At 41.9% G+C, this 24295-nt stretch overlaps 1 protein-coding gene across 2 annotated transcripts in view; it reads right to left on the bottom strand.

The window, feature by feature from the left end:
• Window positions 1–24295, bottom strand: part of CD47 (CD47 molecule) — a 63269-nt gene that overhangs the window by 26079 nt on the left and 12895 nt on the right. For both annotated transcript variants that reach the window (XM_063126844.1, XM_063126845.1), the window contains exons 3-4: window positions 12676–12765; window positions 1752–1853 (exon numbers count right to left, since the gene is read on the bottom strand). In XM_063126844.1, coding sequence (XP_062982914.1) covers window positions 1752–1853; window positions 12676–12765 — 192 coding nt within the window. The remainder of the gene's footprint in view (window positions 1–1751; window positions 1854–12675; window positions 12766–24295) is intronic.

The raw sequence follows: 24295 nt of genomic DNA, 5'->3' as shown, positions 1-24295 counted from the left end.
TGACATGCCATGCACACCAGATCCAATTCTGCAGGTGATCAGATGTTCACTTGTAAAGAACAGGTGCAATCCACCCTGCAAATGCTTAGCCAAGAAACTACCGTGTACAGACGTGTGTGAGTGTGGAGGAAATTATGACCTATGTGACAATGATTCCTACATTAGATCAGACTTCCCAGACTCTGATGATGAAGATGTTTATGATGATGATGTTGGTGACCATGTTGACTAATGCCTATTAGGGCATACAATGTGTCAACTGTGTTACGTTGTATTACAATAACAACTAATAGTTTCAAAAGTCATTAGCGAATGACTTCATACAGCTGCATAAAAGCACTACAATTACTTTGCATACTGCATATTACTTCAGTAGGATTTTCTGTTCTGTCTTTATAAGCTATGTAACACCCAAAACTAGTATAAAGATAGGGTTAATATTATGAATACACAAATATCTTTAAAAAGTATTGACTTTTGAATTAAAGTTGTGCAAACAAATATATAGTTCTGTGAAATGCCTACAAAATGAGACCTTAAAAGTTAAAATCCTTCCACTATTTATAGAGATAGTCAAGATTTTGTGAATTTTGATGACAGCCACCTTGATGATGTCATCAAAACTACATGCCACACACCATAGAGTGACACCATGGAAATTATGTATCTAAATTATGTGGTGGTTCCACATAGATCCATTCTCCGATTGGAGTCCACCAGGGGAAGAGCCTTCAGCATGGAGGCTCCCCCCCCTATGGAATTCCCTGCCTCTGGAGGTCAGGCAGGCTCCAACCTTGTACTCCATTCGGCACCTCCTGAAAACATCTTTATTCCAGGAAGCCTTTCCTTAATATGCAGCCTTGAGTCTCTGCTTCTTCTAAAATTTGTTTTAAGTGTTTTATTCTGTTTTTATTTTCATTTTATATTGTACATTGCTCCGAAATGTTTCAATGGGGAGTGGTATATAAATATTCTAAATAATAAATAAATAAATAAAGGTAGTTTCTGGTCAAATCAAACCAACTGCATATTTCTTTCAATAATTACCATTGCACAACTACTATAAGTAAAAATGAGTGTGTGCTGAAGCATCACATGTATAGATAAAAAAAAAAACCCAAAATAAAAAGGCGGGAGCGAGGAACAGGGCAGCAAGAGGGGGAGGAAGACAGGGACGCGAACCAGCTCTCCTCCCTCTGACCTTCCTCTCGCTGCCCCGTTCCTTCCACACACCCTTTTTATCTGTAGATGTGATCCTTCGCATCTATAGATTTAAAAAAAACCATGTGGGGGGGGGAGGAACTGGGCGGCGAGAGAGAGGTGAGAGGGAGAAGAGCTGGTTAGCGTCCCTGTCTTCCTCCCCCTCTCGCTGCCCCGTTCCTCCCCCCCTCCCTGGTGCACGGCGGCGGCAACTCCGCACTTGTGATCCTTCTGGTGCAGATGCCAGGAAGGAGTGTGAGTGTGAGAGCCTGAGGCCTCCCAGCGCCAAAGTGCTGCTGTCAAGACGGGGCTGGGTGAGATGACAACAGAGCTTAGGGTCACATCTTCTTTCCATGGACCCTTCCTTATGTATAGACGAATGTGGCTTCTCAGGTCCCATTATTTGAACAGGAGATCTCATCTGATCCTGAGATTTAGAACTTGCTCCTTGTATTGTCAACTTGAAAATAATCAGGCCAATAGCTGATATTTTATCACACAGAAAACAATCCCCTTATGTCAAAAACATCCATGTCTGTTGCGACACTTACCTGCAGCAAAAAGAATGCAACCAATCACAGCAAAACCTGTGGCTATTATTCCTGGAATACCCAAGCCGATCTTCTTACTAAATGTCATGTCATACATTTTTGCTTTAAGAAAAACAAGAGAGGAAAATAACAATTACAAATCAAGTACTTAAAAAATACACAGCTTAAAAGTTATGCCTGCTGCAAGAACATTTAGCAGAATAATAATGGTGAATGTTTTGAAAAGTGATTTTGGACAACACCAATTATAAACAGGAGCCCACAAGAATGTTTATGCTGTTGTGCTCTATACAGATTACACATATTTGCATGGCTGCGAAATAATGCTTTGGTTGATCTTTTGTTGCTTGGTGGGTTGGCAAACTCGATGGCCTAGATGTGACCAGTGGCTGGTTATAACCACAGTCTAAAAACTGTGGCTGTGCCAAGATTGCTGTGTGTAATTGGTTGGATGAATGCAGTGTATGAGTTTTTGAATGGTTGAGGGTATGTTCAAATTGTGAGTGGGTGTTGAGAGTGTATGGGTAGTTCTGGTGTTTCCTGCTGTCCTTACTGTAGTCTCAATGATATTAGACAACTACTGCCCAGTTGTAAATACCCCTTTCTTACGGAAGTTACTTGAGAGGGTTGTGGTGAAGCAACTGCAGGCACTCTGAGAATACTGAAGTCAGATCTATATCAAGCATGATATAGCACTATGAAAGCAGTATAAAAGTATATACTGTAAGAGGCAGGTGCCACACTACTGTTTTATAGTGGTACTGAAGTGCACTGACAACTGTTGGGGCCCATGACACTTACCTTATACCACTTTCATAGTGCTATATCCTGCTTGGTGTGGCTCCTGCCTGTTATACACAGCTTTCATCGTGCTATATGCTGCTTGGTGTAGATCTGGCCTGATAATCTAGACTCATTCTAGTTTGGGTTTCGACCTGGTTATGGGACTGAATCAGTCTTGGTTGCCGGATGGATGACCTTTATCAAGAGAGAGAGACAGGGGGAGGGCAACCCTGTTAATTCTGCTCAATCTCTCATCAGCTTTTGGTACCATGGACTATGTTAAATTAACCTCCTGGATGTACTCCAGGGAATGGACACTGGAGGCACTGTGCTACAGTGGTTCTGGTCTTACCTGCAGGGCTGGCAGCTAAAAGATAGAAGAATACTCTTGCAATATCCATCACTAAGGAGACCCTTAGTTGATTATAGGTCTACATTTCCTGCAGAGGGACCTAGTAATAGCTTCAGATGTCATTTAGCCCGATAAATAGAGTCCCAGTGGGGAAATGGGCCCCTGTAAGGAAGTAGATAAACTATAACCTCACATGGTCTCAGTACCAGGCCATTTGAGTGGGAGGGCATTCTTGCTTCTTTAACTCTCTCCAAACTATTCAGAAGCATATGTTTGGGCTTTCTCTGCTCCTCCCTGGGTTGTGTTGCAGGGGGTGCAAGGGTGCATTGCATCTTGTCTTCTAAACTGTCCAGCTTCTTAACAATATAGTCCAAACATTCAAAATTAGTTCGAACTGTCTGGCTGGTCAGCAGGCAACACTCCCCTGGCAATTCTGCTTTGCTGTCCAGCAGCCTCTGTACAGCAACTAAGGGAGTGTTCGCATTGTTAACTTTATCCTTCTCATTGGATCCTGAGAGTATCTGCTCAGCCATTTCTGTACGCAGAGGGTTCTGTAAAGCGATTCCGTAATGGGATAGCGAACTCCTTGGGAGGCAGAAGATAATTGCTGCTCTGCTTACGATTTAAAGACTCCACATCACCATCCTTATCAGGACACCTAGGTCTTTTCGCTCTTCTCATTCTTACTGTTCTTTGGCTGCTATCTAAACTGTTCCTCTTTTAAGGAGAAAGTCAATAATCAAATTGATAATAACAAGCAGTTGAACTTCCAGTAGCGGGTTCTCATCTTCAGTCCCGGCATAAACACAGGTGTTTTTATTGCTGCTGCCTCTTAGTTGTTGTTATACTCAGCCAAAAAAAAAAAAAAGGTTTAAAATATGTTTGGCAGAAATTAGCAAGCTACCCAAAGATACCCGAATCCAGCCAGTCACCACAAACAACAAGAGAAATTCGCCAGAACTAGATGTGCTTCCCACTGTTAACTGATAAGACTGCAAGCACAAGTCCATCAGAGCAAAAGAAAAGAAAAATAGTTTAAAACGCTCACATAGCTGAAGTCTAAAATTATCTGCTGCAATCTGTTCCAATCTGAGGTATTCAGCAGCTAATTTGAGGGCAGTAGGATATTTAAAACAATAAAAAGCGAAAGCAAACCCAGGGCTCCAGCAAAGCAGCCTCTTTCCTTTTAGGGGCAGGAAAAGATGTCTGACAGAGCAGCCATCTACCTGCAGGGCTGATTTCAGAGTAACATCGGGCGACCATTCCTCAGCCCCCTGGCAATTGCGCTATAGGATTTCACAGGGTGCCTCCCGCCTTCTCCTCAATGTATATGAAACCACTGGAAGCCGTCATTAGGGGAGTTGGAGCCAAGTGCCATCAGTATGCTAATGACACACAGCTCTATCTCCCTATATCATTGGGATCAGGTGAGGCTGTGCAAGTCCTGGATCACTGCCTACACTCTTAAGGGTTTGAACATATGACAGATTTTGGGATTTGAGGAAACACCTTGTCTTCCTCATACAATATGCAATATCTTATTTATTTATTGCATTTATACCCCACCCTGTTTCCTCTAAGGAACTCAGAGGGGAATACATAATCTTCCTCCTCTCCATTTTATCCTCACAACAACCCTGTGGTGCAAGTTGGGCTCAGAGTCTGTGACTGGCCCAAAGTCAGGCAGTGAGCTTCCATGGCTGAGTGGGGACTTAAGCCCAGATCTCTGAACTCCCAGTCCGACACTCTAGCCACTACACCAAACTGGCAATAGACACTGTTGTTGTTGTTGTTGTTGTGAACATAAGAAGTGTCCTGCTGGATCAGACCAAGGGTCCACCTAGTCCAGCATGCTGTTCACACAGTGGCCAACCGGGCATCAGCCAGGGAACAACAAAGCAGGACATGATGCAACAGCACCCTCCCACCCATGTTCCCCAGCAACTGATGCACACAGGCTTACTGCCTCGGTATTGGAGGTAGCACATAACCATCAGGACTAGTAACCATAGCCTTTGCCTCCAGGAATTTAGCCAACCCCCTTTTAATGCCATCCAAATTGGTAGCCATCCCTACATCTTGTGGTAGTGAATTCCATAATTTAACTATGCATTGTGTGAAGAAGTACTTCCTTTTATTTGTCCTGACTCTCCTACCAATCAGCTTCATGGGATGACCCCTGGTTCTAGTATTTTGAGACAGGGAGAAAAATGTCTCCCTATTCACATTCTCCACACCAGGCATAATTTTGTACACCTCTAACATGTCTCCTCTTAGACTCTTCCCCCACACCACCACCAGCTAATCAATCCCAGCTGTGTAACCTTCCCTCAGAGAGGAGATGCTCCAGCCCCTTGATCATTTTAGTTGCCCTTTTCTGCAATTTTTTCTAGCTCTATAATATCTTTTTTAGGTGTGGTGACCAGAACTGTATATAATTAACATTCTAAGTGTGGCCGCACCATAGATTTGTATAAAGGCAGTATGATACTGGCCGTTTTATTCTCAGTTCCTTTTCTTATAATGCCTAACATGGAGTTTGCCTTCTCTACAGCTACTGCACACTGGGTTTACATTTTCATCGAGCTGTCCACCACAACCCCAAGATCTCTTTCTTGTTTGGTCACTGCCAGCTCAGATCCCATAAGATTATACTTGAAGTTGTGTTTTTTTGCCCCAACGTGCATCACTTTACATTTGCTTGCATCGAACCACATCTGCCATTTGGATGCCTACTCTCACAGCTTGGCGAGATCCCTTTGGAGCTCTTCACAATCCCTTTGTGTTTTAACAACCTTAAATAATTTGGTGTCATCGACAAACCTGGCCACTTTACTGCTCACTCCTAATTCCAGATAATTTATGAACAAGTTGAAAAGAATTGGTCCCAATACCGATCCCTGTGGGACCCCACTATTTACTTCCCTCTATTGGAAGAATTGACCGTTTATTCCTACTCTCTGCTCTTTAACTAGTTACTGGTCCATTACAGGACCTCGCCTCTTATTACATGACTGCTAAGTTTGTTCAGGAGTCTTTGGTGAGGGACTTTATCAAAAGCTTTTTGGAAGTCCAAGTAAACAATGTCCACCAGATCACTCCTGTCTACATGTTTGTTGACACTCTCAAAGAATTCTAGATTAGTGAGACAGGACTTGCCTTTGTGGAAGCCATGTTGATTCTTCTTCAGCAGGACCTGCCCTTCTATATGCTTACTAATTTTGTCTTTAATAATGCTTTCAACCAATTTACCTGGAACAGAGGTCAAGCTAATCGGCCTGTAATTTCCCAGATCCCCCCCCCCCCCAAGATCCCTTTTTAAAAATTGGTGTTACATTGGCCATCTTCCAGTCCTCTCATACAGAGGCTGAGCTTAGGGACATGTTGCATATTTTTGTTAGAAGGTCCACAATTTCATATTTGAGTTCTTCCAAAATGCCCAGTCAGGGGACTTAGGTGATAAACAATGAAGTGACGCACCTTCATGTCTATGTTACAGAGACTGGTTCCTAAACACAAAGCAGTTGTGTTTAAGGAAAAAGCAACATGTGACCATGGCAGATAAGGTGCCAAGAGATCAGGACAGCCTTGAACAGCCAGCCAAGAGGCTTTCTGTGTCTCCAAATTCAAAAGCAAGGAGGGGAGGGGGGTAAAGGGATCAGAGTATTTCTGGGTGCTTGTGCACTTTTCCACATCAGAGGGTTTTAATGGGGTATTTTCAGATTTCCCTGTCACTAGAATATGCATTTATCCAGTCAATGTGATGATAATTAAAGTCACCCATTATTAAACACTTCCTCATTTGGAGGCCTCCCAGATTTCTTTTTCCATCTCAGGGTCACCCTGAGCATTTTGGTTTGGGAGTCAATAGCACATTCCTAGCACTACTTCTGTGGAAGAGTCTTCCCTGTTTAGGTGCTCTAGTCTACTTGACACAATGCCCTCTATGACATCCAGAGCAACACTGCCCCCAGTATGCCCTTCCCTGTCCTTCCTGTAGCGTTTATGTCCATGAATGACCATATCCCACTGGTTCTCTCCTTTTCAACAGGTTTCTGTAATGCCCACTATGTTCAGGTTCTCCTTTGAAATGAAGCACTCCAATTCTCCCATTTTGGCTCGGAGGCTTCTAGCATTTGCATAGAAACACCTATGCACGATGTCCCTCCCCAGATGTCTATGGTGTGTCCCTTTTTCACTATTGCACTTTAGCCTCTTTCATTGGCTTTCATGTTCTGTCCTGTACTCATGGCCTATTTGTTCCTCTTCTACATTGGGACAATCAAAAACATGTTCATATTCATCTCCTTCAAATGATTTAACCTTGGGGGAAAGCTCCTGTCAGCTTTTCCCCAGGATTTAGTTTTAAAGCTGCTCTACCACCTTTTTTATGTTTAGCATCAGCAGCCCGTCCCTCTTGTACAAGCCTGGCTTGTCCCAAAATATTCCCTAGTGCCTAACAAATCTGAACCCCTCCATTCTGCACCATCGTCTCATCCATGCATTGAGACTTCTCAGCTGTGCCTGTCTAGCTGGCCCTTCACACAGAACTGGTAGCATTTCAGAGAAACCACCTTGGTGGTCCTGGATTTCAACCTCCTGCCTAGCAGCCTAAATTTGGCTTCCAGGACCTCATGACTACGTTTACCCACATTGTTGGTACCAACAGGGACCACAACAACTGACTCCACTCCAGCACTGTCTACTATGTTATCTAGATGACGCGTGATATCTGCAACCTTCACACCAGGCAGTCTATATGCCCATTACAAACCCAGATGATTGCACTTCCATCAGTGGAAAACAAATTTTATAGGGATGCTATAGAATTTCAAATAATATCTACTAAAATCTGAGTGCTCCCCCAACTCAGTACAAATTGTGCTACTTTACCAATTCTGTGTAGGTTTGGGGGAAATTGTTACTGGTGTATCCAATCCTTTCCATGATGTCACTGAGACACATTCCCAACTGCAGATTTAAAATGTGTTTTAAAACATCACAGGTCTGACAAAGGTTATGTGTTTACCTGCTTTATAACATGAATAGTCATGCATAGAGTGGCATATAATTCCCCTTCCAACTCTTAGAACAGAAAATAAGGGAGGAAGGACAGGTAGTGCTGTTTTTCTCCTACAAGCTATCTTATGTATGTACAATTATCATGCAACTGTTGCAGAATCAGGGCTAATGCCATCACAGCACTGAAGAGGAAGTCACTCCTGCAGCTGTGAAAAGGCGGTTTTCTTTCTGTACAATCCATAAACCTCCAGACACGTTTCATATTGGCAAAATGGGAGACAGTACTACACAGGGCTGGCCCTTCTAATGGGCAGAGTGAAGCAGTCTCCTCAGGTAGCAGGTGTGAGATGGCAGCAAGGTGTTGGAGGAGAGACCTGTGAGCTATGGAATCTACTCTGTGACTCCTGCTGCCTTCAGGTTCAGTGGAGGATGCTGTCTTATCAGCATTAAGACAGAATCATTGGTCAGACCAGTCAGCTTTTGTACATGGAATGGAAGGGGGCACTTTCTTTTTCCTTTGCCTCAGGCAGCAGGAACATAAGAAGGTGCTTTATACTGAGTCAGACCATTGGTCATAGAATCATAGAATAGTAGAGTTGGAAGGGGCCTATAAGGCCATCGAGTCCAACCCCCAGCTCAATGCCGGAATCCACCTTAAAGCATACCTGAAAGATGGTTGTCCAGCTGCCTCTTTAAGGCCTCTAGTGCGGGAGAGCCCACTACCTCCCTAGGTAATTGGTTTCATTGTCGTACTGCTCTAAAAGTCAGAGAGTTTTTCCTGATGTCCAGCAGGAATCTGGCTTCTTGTAACTTGAGCCCATTAGTCTGTGTCCTGTACTCTGGGGTGACTGAGAAGAGATCCTGGCCCTCCTCTGTTTCACAACCTTTCAAGTATTTGAAAAGTGCTATCACGTCTCTCCTCATAGGGCTTTGTTTCCAGACCCCTGATCATCCTCGCTGCCCTCCTCTGACCAGCTTATCTGCATCCTTGAAGTGTGGTGCCCAGAAGTAGACGCAATACTCAAGATGAGGTCCAGCTAGCCTAATATTGTTGACACTGACTGGCAGCGGCTCTCTAGGGCTTGGGGAGGATTCTTTCCTAGCCCTAACTGGAGATGCCAGAGATTGGACCTCGGACCTTCTGCATGCCAACCATGCACTCTACCACTGAGTTACAGCCCTCTCCTGTAAAGTGTCCCGGGCCGCCCCTGCTGCTACAACTCTACACTGTCATGCAACAGTGTGAGGCTTCTTTAAAGATACTGGATTACCCCTTTTGCCACACAATGCTGATCTTCCCCAGCAAGATCCACACCTCCATGACTACATGTTGCGGAACGTTTTGCGATTCCATTTCAAATTAGAAGTACTCTTCACAGAGTTCAATTTATCTGATACAGATCAGATACTAAATTCTCGTTTCCACTTCAATTGAACATGCTAGTCTTTAAAAACGGGCAGTTAAATTAGTGCTGCTGCAGAAGTGGATCACTTCAAAGGCTGACAGTTCATAGGTTTACACTGCGCTCGGGAAGGTTCCCAAAGAGAGGAAGCTGGAAAAACTGTACACTTGCTATCACCAGCTGGGCATTCTTCTGCCTTAGGCTCTGTTAACAAACTGCCAGGTACATTTCTATTCCAGAATCTTAATTGTAGATATTGCATGAGGTAGGAAAGACACAGCATGATTTTTCGGTATATTAAAAAAAGAGACAGAACCCTCCAAAGTACAATTCTAAAGAGCAGCATTTGAAAGTTGAAAAGTAATTTCTTCTTGCTATAGCCATGTTTCCCTAATATATTAATGGAGTAGCTGGCTTTTGGTTTACCTCTGTAACACAGCAATAAATTGGAAATGCTCAGCTTTGTTTCTATGCTGACTGTTTACTTAATCAGTGCACCATGAAATAATGCCTAGGAGCATTGGGTTAGCATCCCAGAGAAATGTTACATCACAAAGATGTAAGGATTCTCTAGAACAACAGGGCTGTTTTTAGATTAATAATATATACTGTATATAAAGTGATGTCTCAAGCCGTTAGTGGGCTTTGAAGATCCACATCTCACATTACAAGCTCCCTCACAGGCATCAGCCCATGAATGACATTTTAAATTACAGAGTTTTAAATCCTGTGAATTAAAGACTCAAGCCCATTCCATACACTGATGAATGCCAAAAAATGAATACAAACATGACTCAATATGTTATGATTGTCCAGCATGTTTGCACCTCAACCACCTTTGGCTGTCTACTCCAATCTCTTTTACTAATACCTTTAATGTTGGTACCTAGGGATACTACCAAAGGATGCACTCATTTTTTTATTTGTTATGGATACTTGTATTACCACTCTTTAATACAAATTTTTTAGGGGGGAGTTACAATAAAATTCTGTTAAATAAAAAAAAAAGGTCACGTTGTTAGGGCACTATGCAGATTACATGGTCCTGACCGCAGACCAACCACTTAGTTCAGCACCTCACCTGAAACAAGAATTAGAGAATTTTAGTTTGGTGGTTGATTTGGAGGTAAATTATAGCAAATCAGAGATAATGTATCTAAATTCTTCCCCACCCACACAAAAAGAACTTTCTGAAAGGATGGAGATACTGCTCTGTCATGTAAGTTTTAGGTATTTAGGGGTCCAAATTACTAGGAATCTAAATAATTTCGAGCAAATTATAAAAAAGTTTGGAAGACTATCAGTTCAGAGATAAGGAAGTGGAAGAAGCAGCAGTTACAGATTGCTTAGTTGCCATTAAAATGATGTCGGTTCCCAAACTTTTATTTTTATTTCAAACATTGTCAGTCTGGATCCCAAAAAGCCAACTACAACATTGGTGTAGAATAAAAGCTTGTAAAACTCAATAGCATAAATGCCAAAGAGGCAACAAGCAATAGTCCTGGGGAACCACCTTTTGTAATCTATGATTCAGGTAGTAATGGAACAACCATAAAACTGTGGCTCACCCACTCTATCCAGAAGGAATCCATGGTCAATAGTATTTAAAGCCATTGAGAATTTCAGGAGAATCAGCAGGGTTGCATTCCCCTGTCTTTCTCTCAGCAATTGTCAATCAAAGCAGCCCCTATGCCAAACCCAGGCCTAAAACTCAATCAGTATCATCCATACGTTCTTGGAATTGTACAGTAACCACCCATTTGAGTACGTTGCAGAGGAAGGGTATATTGGTAAAGAGCCAACAGTTATTAAGATACTTTCAATCTAAGGCAGGCTTCTTCAGGAGCAGTTATACCATGGTCTGTTTTAAGGCAACTGGGATACTCCACCACTCAAGGAGACATTTACCTTCTCCTAGAGTCAGCCAGTCACTTCCTCCCTGTTTGGTGTAATAAGCCAGAAGGAAGAGGACAAGGGGTGATTATACTCATTTGAAAGCTAGGGAAATGTCCCCATCCCCCCACCCACCCTCAGATAGAGGTTCTGAGCCTCTACAACTGCAAACTTATACATACTTCTCTGGGATTAAGTCAGTGGGGTTTCCTTCTGAATAAATGGGTACAGGGTTGTACTGTAATTGGTATATATTTTTCTCTCTTAGAGCATCTAATTGTTGGGCAAATCTCCCTATATTATTCAATGCAATGAAGCAAGAACTAGGAACTAGAAGCAAGAACTAGAAGCAAGAACTTCTCCTGTTGGGAGAAGCATGATTTTCCATTAAAGGAATTTCCCTTAATGAAATTTAGTGTAGTAGGAGCAGGTAAAAATACAGTAGTAGGAGCTGGTGAGGGGAGGATGTTACCTTGGAGATCAGGCAGAAAGAGAAAAAATGAAAGAGTAATTATGGGTTCATGCTTTGCTCAGACAACTCCACAAACCAAGTTGTTTCTGGAGTGCCTGTCCTGTCCATTTTTGTTTTGCTGATGGCATTCAAATATCTTTCTTCCCCACAACTGACCAGATCTTTTAAAACAGGGGTAGGCAATGTGGTGCTTGTGAGCACTAGTGTGCCCTCAGACACCTTTCTTGGCATCCTCCAAAGTGCCTTACCCCTCCTGCATTTTATTTGTAGTTCCCCACCCCCCACCCCAGTAACAGTGTTTCTTACTGGGATTGCTTCAAAGCAAAGTGAGAGCCTCTAACTGCTCCCATCTTCTGTTTCCATGAATACCCCTGGCCACACGTGGGGCTCATAAATACTGTAAGGAAATAAAGACGGCAGGTGGCTGTTGGCAGACGATTTCATCTGCAGTGCACCCATTTTGTGGTGGTGCCAACGAGTGTGTCAAATTGCCAAATGTGCCAAGAGGCCCTAAAAGATTTCACCAATAACAATCGAACAAGAAACACAATAGAACAAGTGCTATATCTTATAGCTGTAAAATAATTTTATAGGAACATATAAAGAGGAAGGCCTGGTTTATATGGGATAGTAGGCAGAACCCATCGTAACGCTCTTTGTACAACTAAGATGTCAAACAGCCACAGACAGGCACAAGCTTCCTTTCAACTGCAGATTATTATAGAAGGTATTAATTACCAGTCATTGAAGTCGCAGTGTAAAGGGTAACAGACTTCAAATTAATTACAATGTCACCTTTTCTTCTGTGTTATTTTTCATGCCTGGAAAATGTCAGTTAGCAGTTATATAAATCACCTAGATGGTGTAAGATTACATATTTTATGCATGGAAAGCATTAATTTCTTTTTTGTTTCTTTACCCCATTGTTACACATGTGCAAAATATTTTACTATATAACAATATCCAGCACTGGTAAAGAACAAGGAATTTAGTACTTACCAACCACGCCGAACTGGGCCCAATATAAAATATTGCCCAGTATTATGAAGGCAGTGATGACACCATGTTCCACAGGTCGAAACCATGTTGCTACAAGAAAAATACATGTAAGAATAACAACCACCACTAAATCTTAGTTGGCAGAAGAAATACAAAACATAAACCAGACTTATTGTATTATAGCTACATTAATGGCTACAAATTCTGAACCCACATTAGCCCATTTCTCTTTGACTTTGGGGACTGTCTGTACTCAATGGGTGGGGGTTGCACTTGAAGGACTGCCAGCATTTAATATCAAAAGGGTGGAGAGATTCCCATTTCTGTATAATCATCCCAAGAGGATGACGGTGAAAATGCTACTGATGCCCAAATGGGGATTGGATAGGAATAGCACAGAAGAAGAGCCATACCAGCTCAAACTAGTCCAGGTGTCCATGGGAAACCATGAATGCGATAGCAGCCTTCTGCTTATGTTCCCCAGAAACTGCTGTACAGAACCATACTGCTTCTGATATTGGAGGCAATATGCAGCCACCAGGACTTTAATAGCGTTATTCTCCATACGTCTGTCCAGTCCTCTTTTAAAGCTATCGAAGTTGGTGGCCATCACTACATCTTGGTGCAGTGCATTCCAAAGCTTAACTACGGGCTCATCTACACCAAGCAGGATATTCCACTATGAAAGCGGTATATGAAAGGCAGGAGCCACACTATTGCTTTAAAGCAATATTGAAATGCACTGACAACTTTTGGGGCCCATGACACATACCACATACCGCTTTCATACCACTTTCAAAGTGTTATATCCTGCTTGGTGTAGATGTGTCATGGGCCCCAACAGTTGTCAGTGCACTTCAGTACCACTATAAAGCAGTACTGAAGATCCTGCAGTGCATTTCAATATCACTATAAAGCAATAGTGTGGCTCCTGCCTTTTAAATACCGCTTTCATAGTGGAATATCCTGCTTGGTGTAGATGAGCCCTATGTGCTGTACGAACAATTACTTCCTTTTATCTGACCGCACTCTCCCACCTTTCAGCTTTGCTGGATGGTCCTGGGTTCTAGTATTATGAGGGAGAGAAAAACTACAGCCTAATCTACACCAAGCAGGATATTGCACTATGAAAGCTGTATGAGAGTGGTATATAAAAGGCAGGAGCCATTATAGCGGTATTGAAGTGCACTGACAACTGTTGGGGCCCATCGACACATACAACATACCACATTTATACCGCTTTCATAGTGCTATATCCTGCTTTGTGTGGCTCCTGCTTTTTATATTCCACTTTCACTTTCATGGTGCAATATGCTGACTGGTGCAGATTAGGCCTACACTTCACTTTCCACTTGTCCCCTTTCTCCATGCATTCATTTGCCTTTTTTCTAAGCTAAGAAACCCCAAATGCTCCAGCCACTTGATCTGGCTGCCCTTTTCTGCAATCAGCACATTTTCTAGCTCTACAAGATGCTTTTGGAGATACAGTGACCAGAACTGTATATATTATTCCAAATATGTTCACATCATAAATTGGTATACAGACATTATTAGATTGCCAGTTCTATTTCCAATTTCCTTTCCTAATAATCCCCAATATGGATTTTGCATTTTTCACGGCAGCTGCACACTGGGGCAATGGTTTTGCATCAGCATGTCTGCCACAACCACAAGATCCCTTCCTTAGTGAATCACTGGCAGTACAGACCCCATCAGCATATATGTGAAGTTAGGAGTTATTTATTTTATTTACTTATTACATTTTTATACCGCCCAATAGTCAAAGCTCAATGTGCATCATTTTACAATCATTTGCTATTTTAATATCTACGTCCACAGTTGGAAGAGATTAGTTTGGAGCTCTTCACAAGCCCTTTCAGTTTCAACCTCCCAACTGATGTAAAATATGGCAGCCATCTGAAGCCCCTTCCCAGCACCCACCCTTGCTAATCATATATTCCAGTTTTGTTCTATCTGCACAAGTTTCCTGTTCTATTCTGGTGGCAATCTGAAGTGCTGATCTTTTCATAGATGTCCCTAAATGGTTTGGAACAAAGATATGTGAAGGAGAGCGTAACAGAAGAGTGAGTGGCGGAATGCTTAACCCAGAATGCTGAGTGGAGTTAGTGGCAATTAGAGAAAGTCAGTTAGAAGGAAGACAGAGACAGTTAGTAAGAGGTGAGGAAAGCAGGAGTTAAGAAAAACTGAGAGTGAAAGGAACTGGGGGTCAGAGCTAATTCATTTAAACAGTCAGAGCATTTTATTGGCCTGGTTCAGACAACACGCTAAACCATGCTGCTTAACCCCAAAATGGTTAACGGAATGCATTCCATTAACCATTTTGGGGTTAAGCAGCATGGTTTAGCGTGTTGTCTGAACCAGGCTATTGTGTTTGACTAATAACCTCTCCCTGGGGTTTTGAGATAGATGGCAGTAAAGCAAATAAGGTGAGATATCCTCTACCTCTCCCAAACCACAGATACAGAGTTGTAGGTTTCACGGAACATTATTATTATTTATTTATTTATTTATTTATTTATATAGCACCATCAATGTACATGGTGCTGTACAGAGTAAAACAGTAAATAGCGAGACCCTGCCGCATAGGCTTACATTCTAATAAAACCATGATAAAACAATAAGGAGGGGAAGAGAAAGCAAACAGGCACAGGGTAGGGCAAACAGGCACAGGGTAGGGTAAAACTAACAGTATAAAGTCAGAACAAAATCAAGTTTTAAAAGCTTTAGGAAAAAGATTTAGGAACATGCCTAAATCTTCTGTCCAAGAATGCTGTGGGCATGGTTTGGAAGTGTAGTTCTGTAAATGAGGTTCTCAAAGAAGCTAAAGTGAGAGTTTGTAGGTACTGGGCACCTTCATATATATATTTTCCCTTTTTATTTTATATATCAAAACAGAACAGAAAATATATCATGTAAAGAAAAAAAAACACCCATTACATATATAGGAATATCATCATTTTTCATCATGTGTACCATTCATTAAAGGGTGTTGGGGGAGTTATACATAGATTTCAAGAAAAGCAGACCAGATATCCATGTATTTATCCACTCACAAATTACGCCTATATAACACCCGTTCAAAAGTTGATAGTGTTATTAGGTCTTCAGTCCATTGCATTATGGGAGGTCAGCATTTGTCCTTCCAATGTAGTAATATAAGTTTTTTGGTTGGCATGAGGGCCCTGAAGATCCATCTGCACTGACCATGTGCTAATTTCCAAGAAGCTGGCAAGTAATTTAGGAGGACATGCACATTGTTCCATATTATAGATGGTTTCAATGCAAAGTTTATCCTTATTATAACCTCCTCCCCAAAAGCAGCAACTGTGGGACATTGCCAAATCATACTGGGCTCCTTCATGATCCATTTTAAACAGGCAGTACCATTGCAATAAATAAATAAATTGAAATTTTAATTAAATCTAAGTCTGATTATTTTTAATCCCATCTATCCAATCTCTCATTCTGTTTTTAGCTTTCGGTGAGGTGAAATATCCGGTAGTAGGTTTTTGGAGATTAGCAGCTCCTGACATGACTTAGCTCAGCCATCCTTCTTCATTTGTTCTCTCAAGCAAAGTTTGGGGAGGTGGTGTTCAAGCATATCCAAGACCCTCTTCTGATACAGAAGGGCTACCTTCTCATCCCTATCTTCTACTGATACCAAGCCTGACTCTCTGCCTTGAGGAAGGGAGCCCAGTACCCAAGGGTACTCCCAGTATATATCTCATGAATATGCTTTGACAAACTTCCAGCTCCTTCAAATTGTTATACCTTAAGCCCCAGATCCCAATACCATATTGGATTTGAGCAACCATTTTCCAAGAAACACTTTCAATGCTGGAGCAACCAAATTGCCTCCCCTAGAAAAGAAAAGTTTCAAGATAGCTCGAGTTGTCTTCTGTGCTGTTATTTTAATGTTCTGGAGCTGAATCTAGAACCATTCTTATCAAAGTATACACCCAGGTATACATAAAGTACTGGCACAGAGACTAATTTCACCTATTTAGATCAATAAGTGGTTCAACAAAGGAAGTTCATTAGTCATTCCTCAAACCTGTACAATAGGGCCCCTTCCTTCAAAGACATCGCTCATAATTGGGGGGACCCCGAGGAAGCCATGCCCACAGAGGTGACCTATCCAAATAACATCCCTATCTCATGGCATGGATGAGGGGATGGTTCTGAGTACCAGGGAATTCATCTCCTATGCTTGCTACTCATAATATTTCCACTCTCCCCAGGAATTATGGTAGGGGGATTCAAGGCAATTATAACTTGGACATAAATATATATGATCCAAGCAAGAGTTCAAATAATTCTTCAAACTTGGAAGATGGACAATGGCTCAGGAAGAACATGGGGGAAGCCTGATTTAAAGCTTCATCCCACGTACTTGCTTCCCTTGGATTACCCCTGTAGCGCTAAGCTTTCGTGGTTGTTGTTGTTTTTGCTACCAGGCGAAAGCGATCCTTTGCATACCAGGAAGTGAGTTTAAGGGGGGAAATGTAAAAAAAAATCATAAAAAATCAACGGATAACCCAATTCAATTCAAATTTGGTATGCTAAAAGCTCTCCCTAATATCTATTACTGTGCCAATTTTGGTGTCTTTATCTTTAAAGCTTATGCAGATGTAAGCATTTCTTTAAAATCCTGCTCCTGTGCCTCAGTGGCGGCTCGGAAGATACGCTCAAAATGTAGGGGCTAAATACGGTGAATCTTTTTGCTTTATTGCACAATTAAGGCAGGATGTATGGGAGTACTTCACAATCAAAGCAGATTATATGGTGGAAAACTTCTGAGTCCTTTGCATGCAATTCGCAGTGATTGCACAATATAACGCTGGTGTGATAAAGCTATTATTCTCCCCAAACTACAGCACCACTCCCAGCAATTTCCCTATGTAGATGGGTTGAATTCATATTCTCTCTTCTCTGTTTTATCATGGAATATTGCTGGATGGCAGAATAAGTTGTAGATCAAGAATTTTGTCTTATGTCATTTTCCATTTTTAAGAAACTTGGTTATTGGAAATCTCAACACTTTTGCTGCAGGTGTTTTGTTCATTTCTGTATCCTGCAACAAAATACCATCAGAAAGAAGAGCTGGGGTGGGTGGGGGAGGGCTTGGCCACAACAGTTTCAGTGAAGCTTGATGCCGAGGCTCAGCTAATCTACCATTCTGAAAGTAATGTTATTTCATCAATATTGGTAAAAGCTAAGTGGAGGTGTGTCAGGTACCTTAATTTGCCTAAACATATATTTCCCACCGGATAAATCTTCACTGAGCTCAAAGGGTTTATGGGAAGAACTGATGGAGGTATTGAACCTAGGGTACTGCACTACTTTGGGCTGAACCCCTGAATCTGAGGTGGTACTGGGTCAGCCCGATGCACTCCGAGGTGAAGTGGATCGGGTCCAAAGTGCTTTGGGCTGATTCGGTGCAATGGTGGGCTGCTTCCCTGGCAATGGGGAAAAGCTGGTGTGAGGCTGACCATGAGTACATTAGAGTCATCTTTCTCCCTCCTCCTCTCCCCCCCTATTCACCCCCCCCCCAGACCTGGAGCCACCACAGCCCATGGGACTTACCTAAAGCCAAGGTTTAAAAGTAAGATGGGGCTCTGCAGTTTTCACAGATCTACGGCTGCAAACTATGGAGGCCGCAAAGGGCCATTTCCACAGTTTGCGACTGTAAATCTATGAAAACAAGAAAGCCCCCATCTTACTTCTAAATTGGATGTCAAAGGTAAGTCCAGCAGGCAGCAGCGGTTTGGGATGAAGGGACAGGGCAAGTGAGCAAACAGTGAGTCCAATGATTGGCCTTGCACACAGCTTTCCTGGGTGCCTGCCACACACCTGCATGACAGGCGCCCAGGAACCCCAAGGGCTGACCCGCTTTGAAGGGGCTGACCCTTGCTTCAGGTTTGGTTCCAAAGCGAGGCCGCCCAGCCCCACAGCATCCCAACTTGAATCGGGGCCATTTCAGAGTCTCCGAAATGGCCTCTGAGGTGAGTCAGAGGGGCTGCACACAGCCCTAATTGAACTTCTGTAAAGTACAGTTTTCTAAAGCCAACATAGTGTCTATGGTAGTTTTAGTGCTCGTGTTGGCTCAGGACCTAACGAAAATGGAAACACTATTGGACTGGACTATAGTGAAGTCTGGTCACATGGCTGCTTCTCACGGGATAAAACAGTTAAGGAAGAAGGTTGGACACTAGTCGATACACCTTCACGCCACTTGACACGGGTATTTTACATTTCCTAATAGTAGATCAGGTAGTATTATAGAGTACATCTTTTGCTCTAACATTGTAGATCAACCAGAAAGTGATCACTTACCTACAGTATTGGTATTGCTATTGTTGAAAACCTGTATACAAATTCCCTCTTTCAGTATCTTACCTATGGACACACAGAAGGAACAATGGGAAATAGGAAATGTTTAAGATGGTCTACTGCTATTAGCCGGCCATTTGAATAGTCCCTTCCTTTTGGAACTACATTGAAATGTTGTTGAAGGATTGGTTAGTTTAGTCAATCAGTGTGTAGAATAAGAGGCAGGGTATAAATGAGAAGGGAGAAAGAGAGAAGTTGTCGAAAGCGGATGTGACTTTAGGCTTTTGGACAGCATCCAACCTTGCCTGCACACAAGCGACACCCACTGTTAGTACAATAGTAAGCTGGCAGATCCTTAAACAAGTAGAAAAGCTTGTTTCATTTCCAGGGTTGTTTTAGGAAGCCCTGGTTTTCTGAAATGCTATCAGCGGCTGTCACTGACAGAAAAGAAACTGCTAGAGTACAGCAGTAGCATAGGATACTGCTTATTATTATTATTATTATTATTATTAGTAGTAGTAGTAGTAGTAGTAATTCTGAGTGATCATTACGTTTGACATAACATGGGTTTTAAGGGTGCCATGTGGACCCTTGCTATTTCATTTCTCACCAGAAGATGGTGTCATGTTTCCTTTATTTTACGAATCAATTTTAAAAATATTTTCTACTTAAATCGAGGGAAACCACTTCTGAGAATATGGATGATTTTCGTTTCAAGAACTGGAAGCAGGCTTGCTTCAGCATTAAGACAAAGGTGTTTAGAATATTACTATAAGAATTTATGTGCACATTTACTCCACCACTTTATACATCTCAATTGTGCCGATCTCTCCTTTCTATTCATACAGGTTCCCCCAGCCTTTAACTGAAATGAAGTTTGGAGCCAAATGTGACCATGTGTGCACCAGCGCTCTTCACTGCAAGGCCTGGGAGGCGTTAGTGGCTCCCAATCACCTCAAGTTTGGCTCTTCACACTTACTCATATGTAGAGATGTGAAGACCCAGGGGAAAAACCAGAAAAATTCAGGGGAAAAATCCCCCCCCATTTTTTCTGAAGCCTTTTTTTGTTCCCCCCCCCAAAAAAAAAAAAATTGAAAAAAACAATGAAGAAAAATGGATTATGGAATGTTTTATTTTAGCCTGATGAATAAAATGTTTAAGATAAGGTGTTCATGTATTTACTTCGCCAAATGATTTCTAAAAACTAGGTACAGTATCAGATTATTAAAATTTCTGTGCACCAAGGACAAGCAAGCTCTAGGTTGCAAACTGAGACTACAACTCTCAAATGCAAGAGCAAGATGCATTTCTGCCTCTAGGGGGCACTGCCATGGAAGCAGAGACTGAAATTGATAGTGATAACTAGAGCTCAGAAAATGAGTCTGATTAAATTTCATGCATATTCATTGAATCTTGGTCCCCCACCCCTTTTCTCAGTTCTTTCTGGGAGAATGGGTGCTTTATGTCTGCTTGACACTGTGGAGAACTAGCAGAGACATAAATATGTTTCTTTGTTACTAAAGTTGATGATTTCTTCTGTTAGTTTGTTTTTAAATTGTTTTTGCCTGCTCCTCATAAACTAGCAAAACCAAAGAGGTTCCTTACAGTTCAGGAGCTTGTAGCTCCATTTGTTACCCCCCCCCCAAAAAAATTAAAAATTAAAAAGTTAATTCGAGTTGTAATAATTGCTTGAATATACTGTACTTTTAATATACCAAATGTGATAATTTTATGCCAAACCAAGTTGTACATAATTACTTTTTATGTTCCTAAAGTAACAAAGTGACTTTCAATCTGTAAAAAGTGCTAATATTGCATCCCCCCCGCAATTTCCCCCAAAATTTCCATTCCCCTCCCCCCAGAAAAAAAAAAAGCAGAGGGGTGGGGCAGGCTTTTTCTATGACTTCAAAATTTCCCGAAATTTTACATAGAATCATAGAATAGCAGAGTTGGAAGGGGCCTACAAGGCCATCGAGTCCGACCTCCTGCTCAATGCAGGAATCCACCCTAAAGCATCCCTGACAGAGGGTTGTCCAGCTGCCTCTTGAAGGCCTCTAGTGTGGGAGAGCCCACATCTCTACTCATATGCTCTTTTGGTGCAGGTGCAAGGGCTCTCTCACGTTGCCTTGTTTTTGCTTTAGCAGTGGGCATCATTAGTTTTAAGGGGGGGGGGCAAATAGAATACACGAGCGATCAGCCGAGCTAAAGAGGCAAAGATCAATGTGACTGGCTATAGAGGAAACTGAATGGCCTTGTGCTGGGAGATTTTGCAACACTGAGGAGAGCAGAGCACTTTCTCCGTGAGGAGAAAAAGATCCATCTCTGTTCAAGAACCAAGTGAGTAGGGGATGTTGTTGCAAGCACCCAACTGAGCCCAGGAGTCCGATGGACTCCCCTGCATCTACCCCGCCTTGGACCCAGTCGGGCACTGCATTTTAGCACTTGTGAGGCCTTGATTGTGCATTCCCTCCCTCCATGTCAATGGTGGCCAAAAAGGCCCCATTTACACAAGGGTAAAGTTGTGAACACTCCATTCATGCCTTTACTCTTGTGCAAATGGGGCCTTTACTGCCATTGACGTAACGGGGGAAATGCACAATTTTGGCAGCAAAGGCAGACAGCACTGCGTGCTCATCAGGTTGATCTTCAAAAGAAGCTCATGTGGCCTGACAGGTGGTGGCAGACAGAAGCGGCAATGGGGTGAATTTGGAATTTGCCTGCCTGGGGATTTGGTGACTGGCTGATAAGGATTTGCTTGGACCAAGTGGAAAGAGAGGGGAGGCCTAAAAAGCTTTCAGTCAAATTTGGTGCAGGAAAGACGAGAGCCGCCACCACCATGGTCCAAGAAAAGCCCCCAAGTGGCCTCAGTGGTAGTACCTGGAGCTAAAGTGGCTCCTACTTGAAGAATTATGAAGTTCACTGGTGTACACACATGAGGAAACATGCTGATGTGACTCACATTTTCATCAGTCAATTCCTCATCCTTCTACATGAGATGGAGACTTTCCAGGAGAAAGCTACAATGGCTACTAGTCCTGATGGCTATGTGCTACCTCCAGTATCAGAGGCAGTAATCTTATGCAAACCATTTGCTGGGGAACATGGGTGAGAGGGTGCTGTTGCACTCATGTCCTGCTTGTGGGTTTCCCAGAGGCAGCTGGTTGGCCACCGTGTGAATATGATGCTGGACTACATGGACCCTTGGTCTGATCCAGTATGGCTCTTATGTTCAAATTACAAGAAAAGGGATTTCACCTAAACATTAAAAGGAACTATCAACCAACTTGCTCCTGACAGTTGAAGAGAACCAAGTATCCCAAGTATCTTTGATTTTGCTAATATTGTTTTTACATTTTATAAAAAACCCTCAATATTGAAGACGAGATCAAAATGAACAAAAATTAAAAACAAACGTACATTTCTACTTCAACCATACAGATAACCCAAGAGGCATTTCTCAGAAACAATAATCACATTATTCTGCAAACATGCATACTTCTATTTAATAATTCAGGTAGAACTATAGATTCAATTAAAACACACACACAGACACAAAACAAGAACTGAGGGAATCACTATCCTGACATGTACAGTTAACTCATTCTTTTGGTGCTGATCCTGACATAGCCAAAACTGCACCATACAGACACAAGAGGGAGGTACTGTATTAACCGGTTTGAGAGAACTCATGGCTTGCAACATTATAAAATACCTTTAGAGAGAAGTCTTATGGGGCAGCGACCCCAAGTCACTGGTCATGCTGTGTGGCCATAGAACACCAAGTGTCTGTTGTGAGGGTAGAGAATTTGGGAGGGCCCCCCAACATAATGGAACATCCTGGAAATGGCCATGGCTGACTAACTGGAACCCTGAATGGAAGCACTCCGGAGTAGAGATGTAAAATTTCCAGAAATTTTGAAGCCTTGGAAAAAAACGGTTTTTTAGGGGTGGAAATGGAAATTTTCTGAAAGATTGAAATAATGCAATATTAGCACTTTTTACAGATTGAAAGTCACTTTGTTACTTTAGGAACATAAAATGTAATTATGTCCAAGTTGGTTTGGCATAAAATTATTATGTTTGGTATATTAAAAGGAGTGTATTAAAACAATTATTACAAATTTAATTTACTTTTTTTTACTTTTTTTTTTTGGTAACAAATGGAGCGACAACCTCCTGAACTGTTAGGAACCTCTTTGGTTCTGCCAGTTTATGAGGAGCAGGCAAAAAACAATTTTAAAAAACCATAACTGAAGAAACCACCAACATTAGTAACAAAGAAAATTATTTATGTCTCTGCTAGTCCTCCAGTGTCAAGACATAAAGCCCCCATTCCCATAAAAAGAATTGAGAAAAATAGGGGGGGTGGGGGAACCAAGATTCAATGAATATGCATGAAATTTAATCAGACTCATTTTCTGACCTACAGCTATCAGTATTAGTTTCAGTCTCTGCTTCCAGGGAAGTGCCCCCTAGAGGCAGAAATGCATCTTCCTCTTGCATTTGAGAGTTGTAGCCTCAGTTTGCAACCTAGGACTTGCTTGTCCTTGGTGCAGAGACATTGTAATAATCTGATACTGTACAGTTTTTAGAAATCATTTGGAGAAGTAAATATCTGAACACCTTGTATTAAACATTTTATTCATCATGCTAAAATAAAAAATCCTGTAATCTGTTTTTTCTTCATTTTTTTCATATTTTTCAATTTTTCAGGAACCCCCCCCCCCAAAAGGCTTCGAAAAAAATGTTTTTCCCCAGAATTTTTCTGGTTTTTTTCTGGGCCTTCACATCTCTACTCCGGAGTGAAACATTTTGTGGTACATCCTACTTGTTTCCTCTTATAGTAAACTCTGGTGGCTGAATACAGGAAAAATAATTAAGGGAATAACCCCCAAAATAGCACACTTTGGACTAATCAGTCTCAGTGGCCATGGAATGCTTTAGGAGGGAACTGAAGGAATGAAATGGAAGTGGTTTGAATCCTGAATAGCACACTCTATTTTCCAACATTTTGTTGTAGGCACACATCTATTATTCCAGCTTCATCCAGCTGATTAGTAAACATGCCTCTTCCTTTAAGATTAAATAATGCGTATGAACTATGGAATCTTTAAAAATAAACCAAACAATCCAACTTTAAATGTGAACCCTCATACATTGCTGGCAATATTTTATGGTTCTGAAATTCAGCACTATATCATCGATGGCTGAAGATTTGCCTAGAATACCCTATAATTGCTACAAAGACCAGCTAATAATATCATCT

This window comes from Elgaria multicarinata, chromosome 5 (assembly GCF_023053635.1).
Source record: "Elgaria multicarinata webbii isolate HBS135686 ecotype San Diego chromosome 5, rElgMul1.1.pri, whole genome shotgun sequence".
Classification (NCBI taxonomy): Eukaryota; Metazoa; Chordata; class Lepidosauria; order Squamata; family Anguidae; genus Elgaria; species Elgaria multicarinata.
Note: the sequence above shows the minus strand (reverse complement) of the source record. Positions and strands in the feature narration are given on the sequence as shown.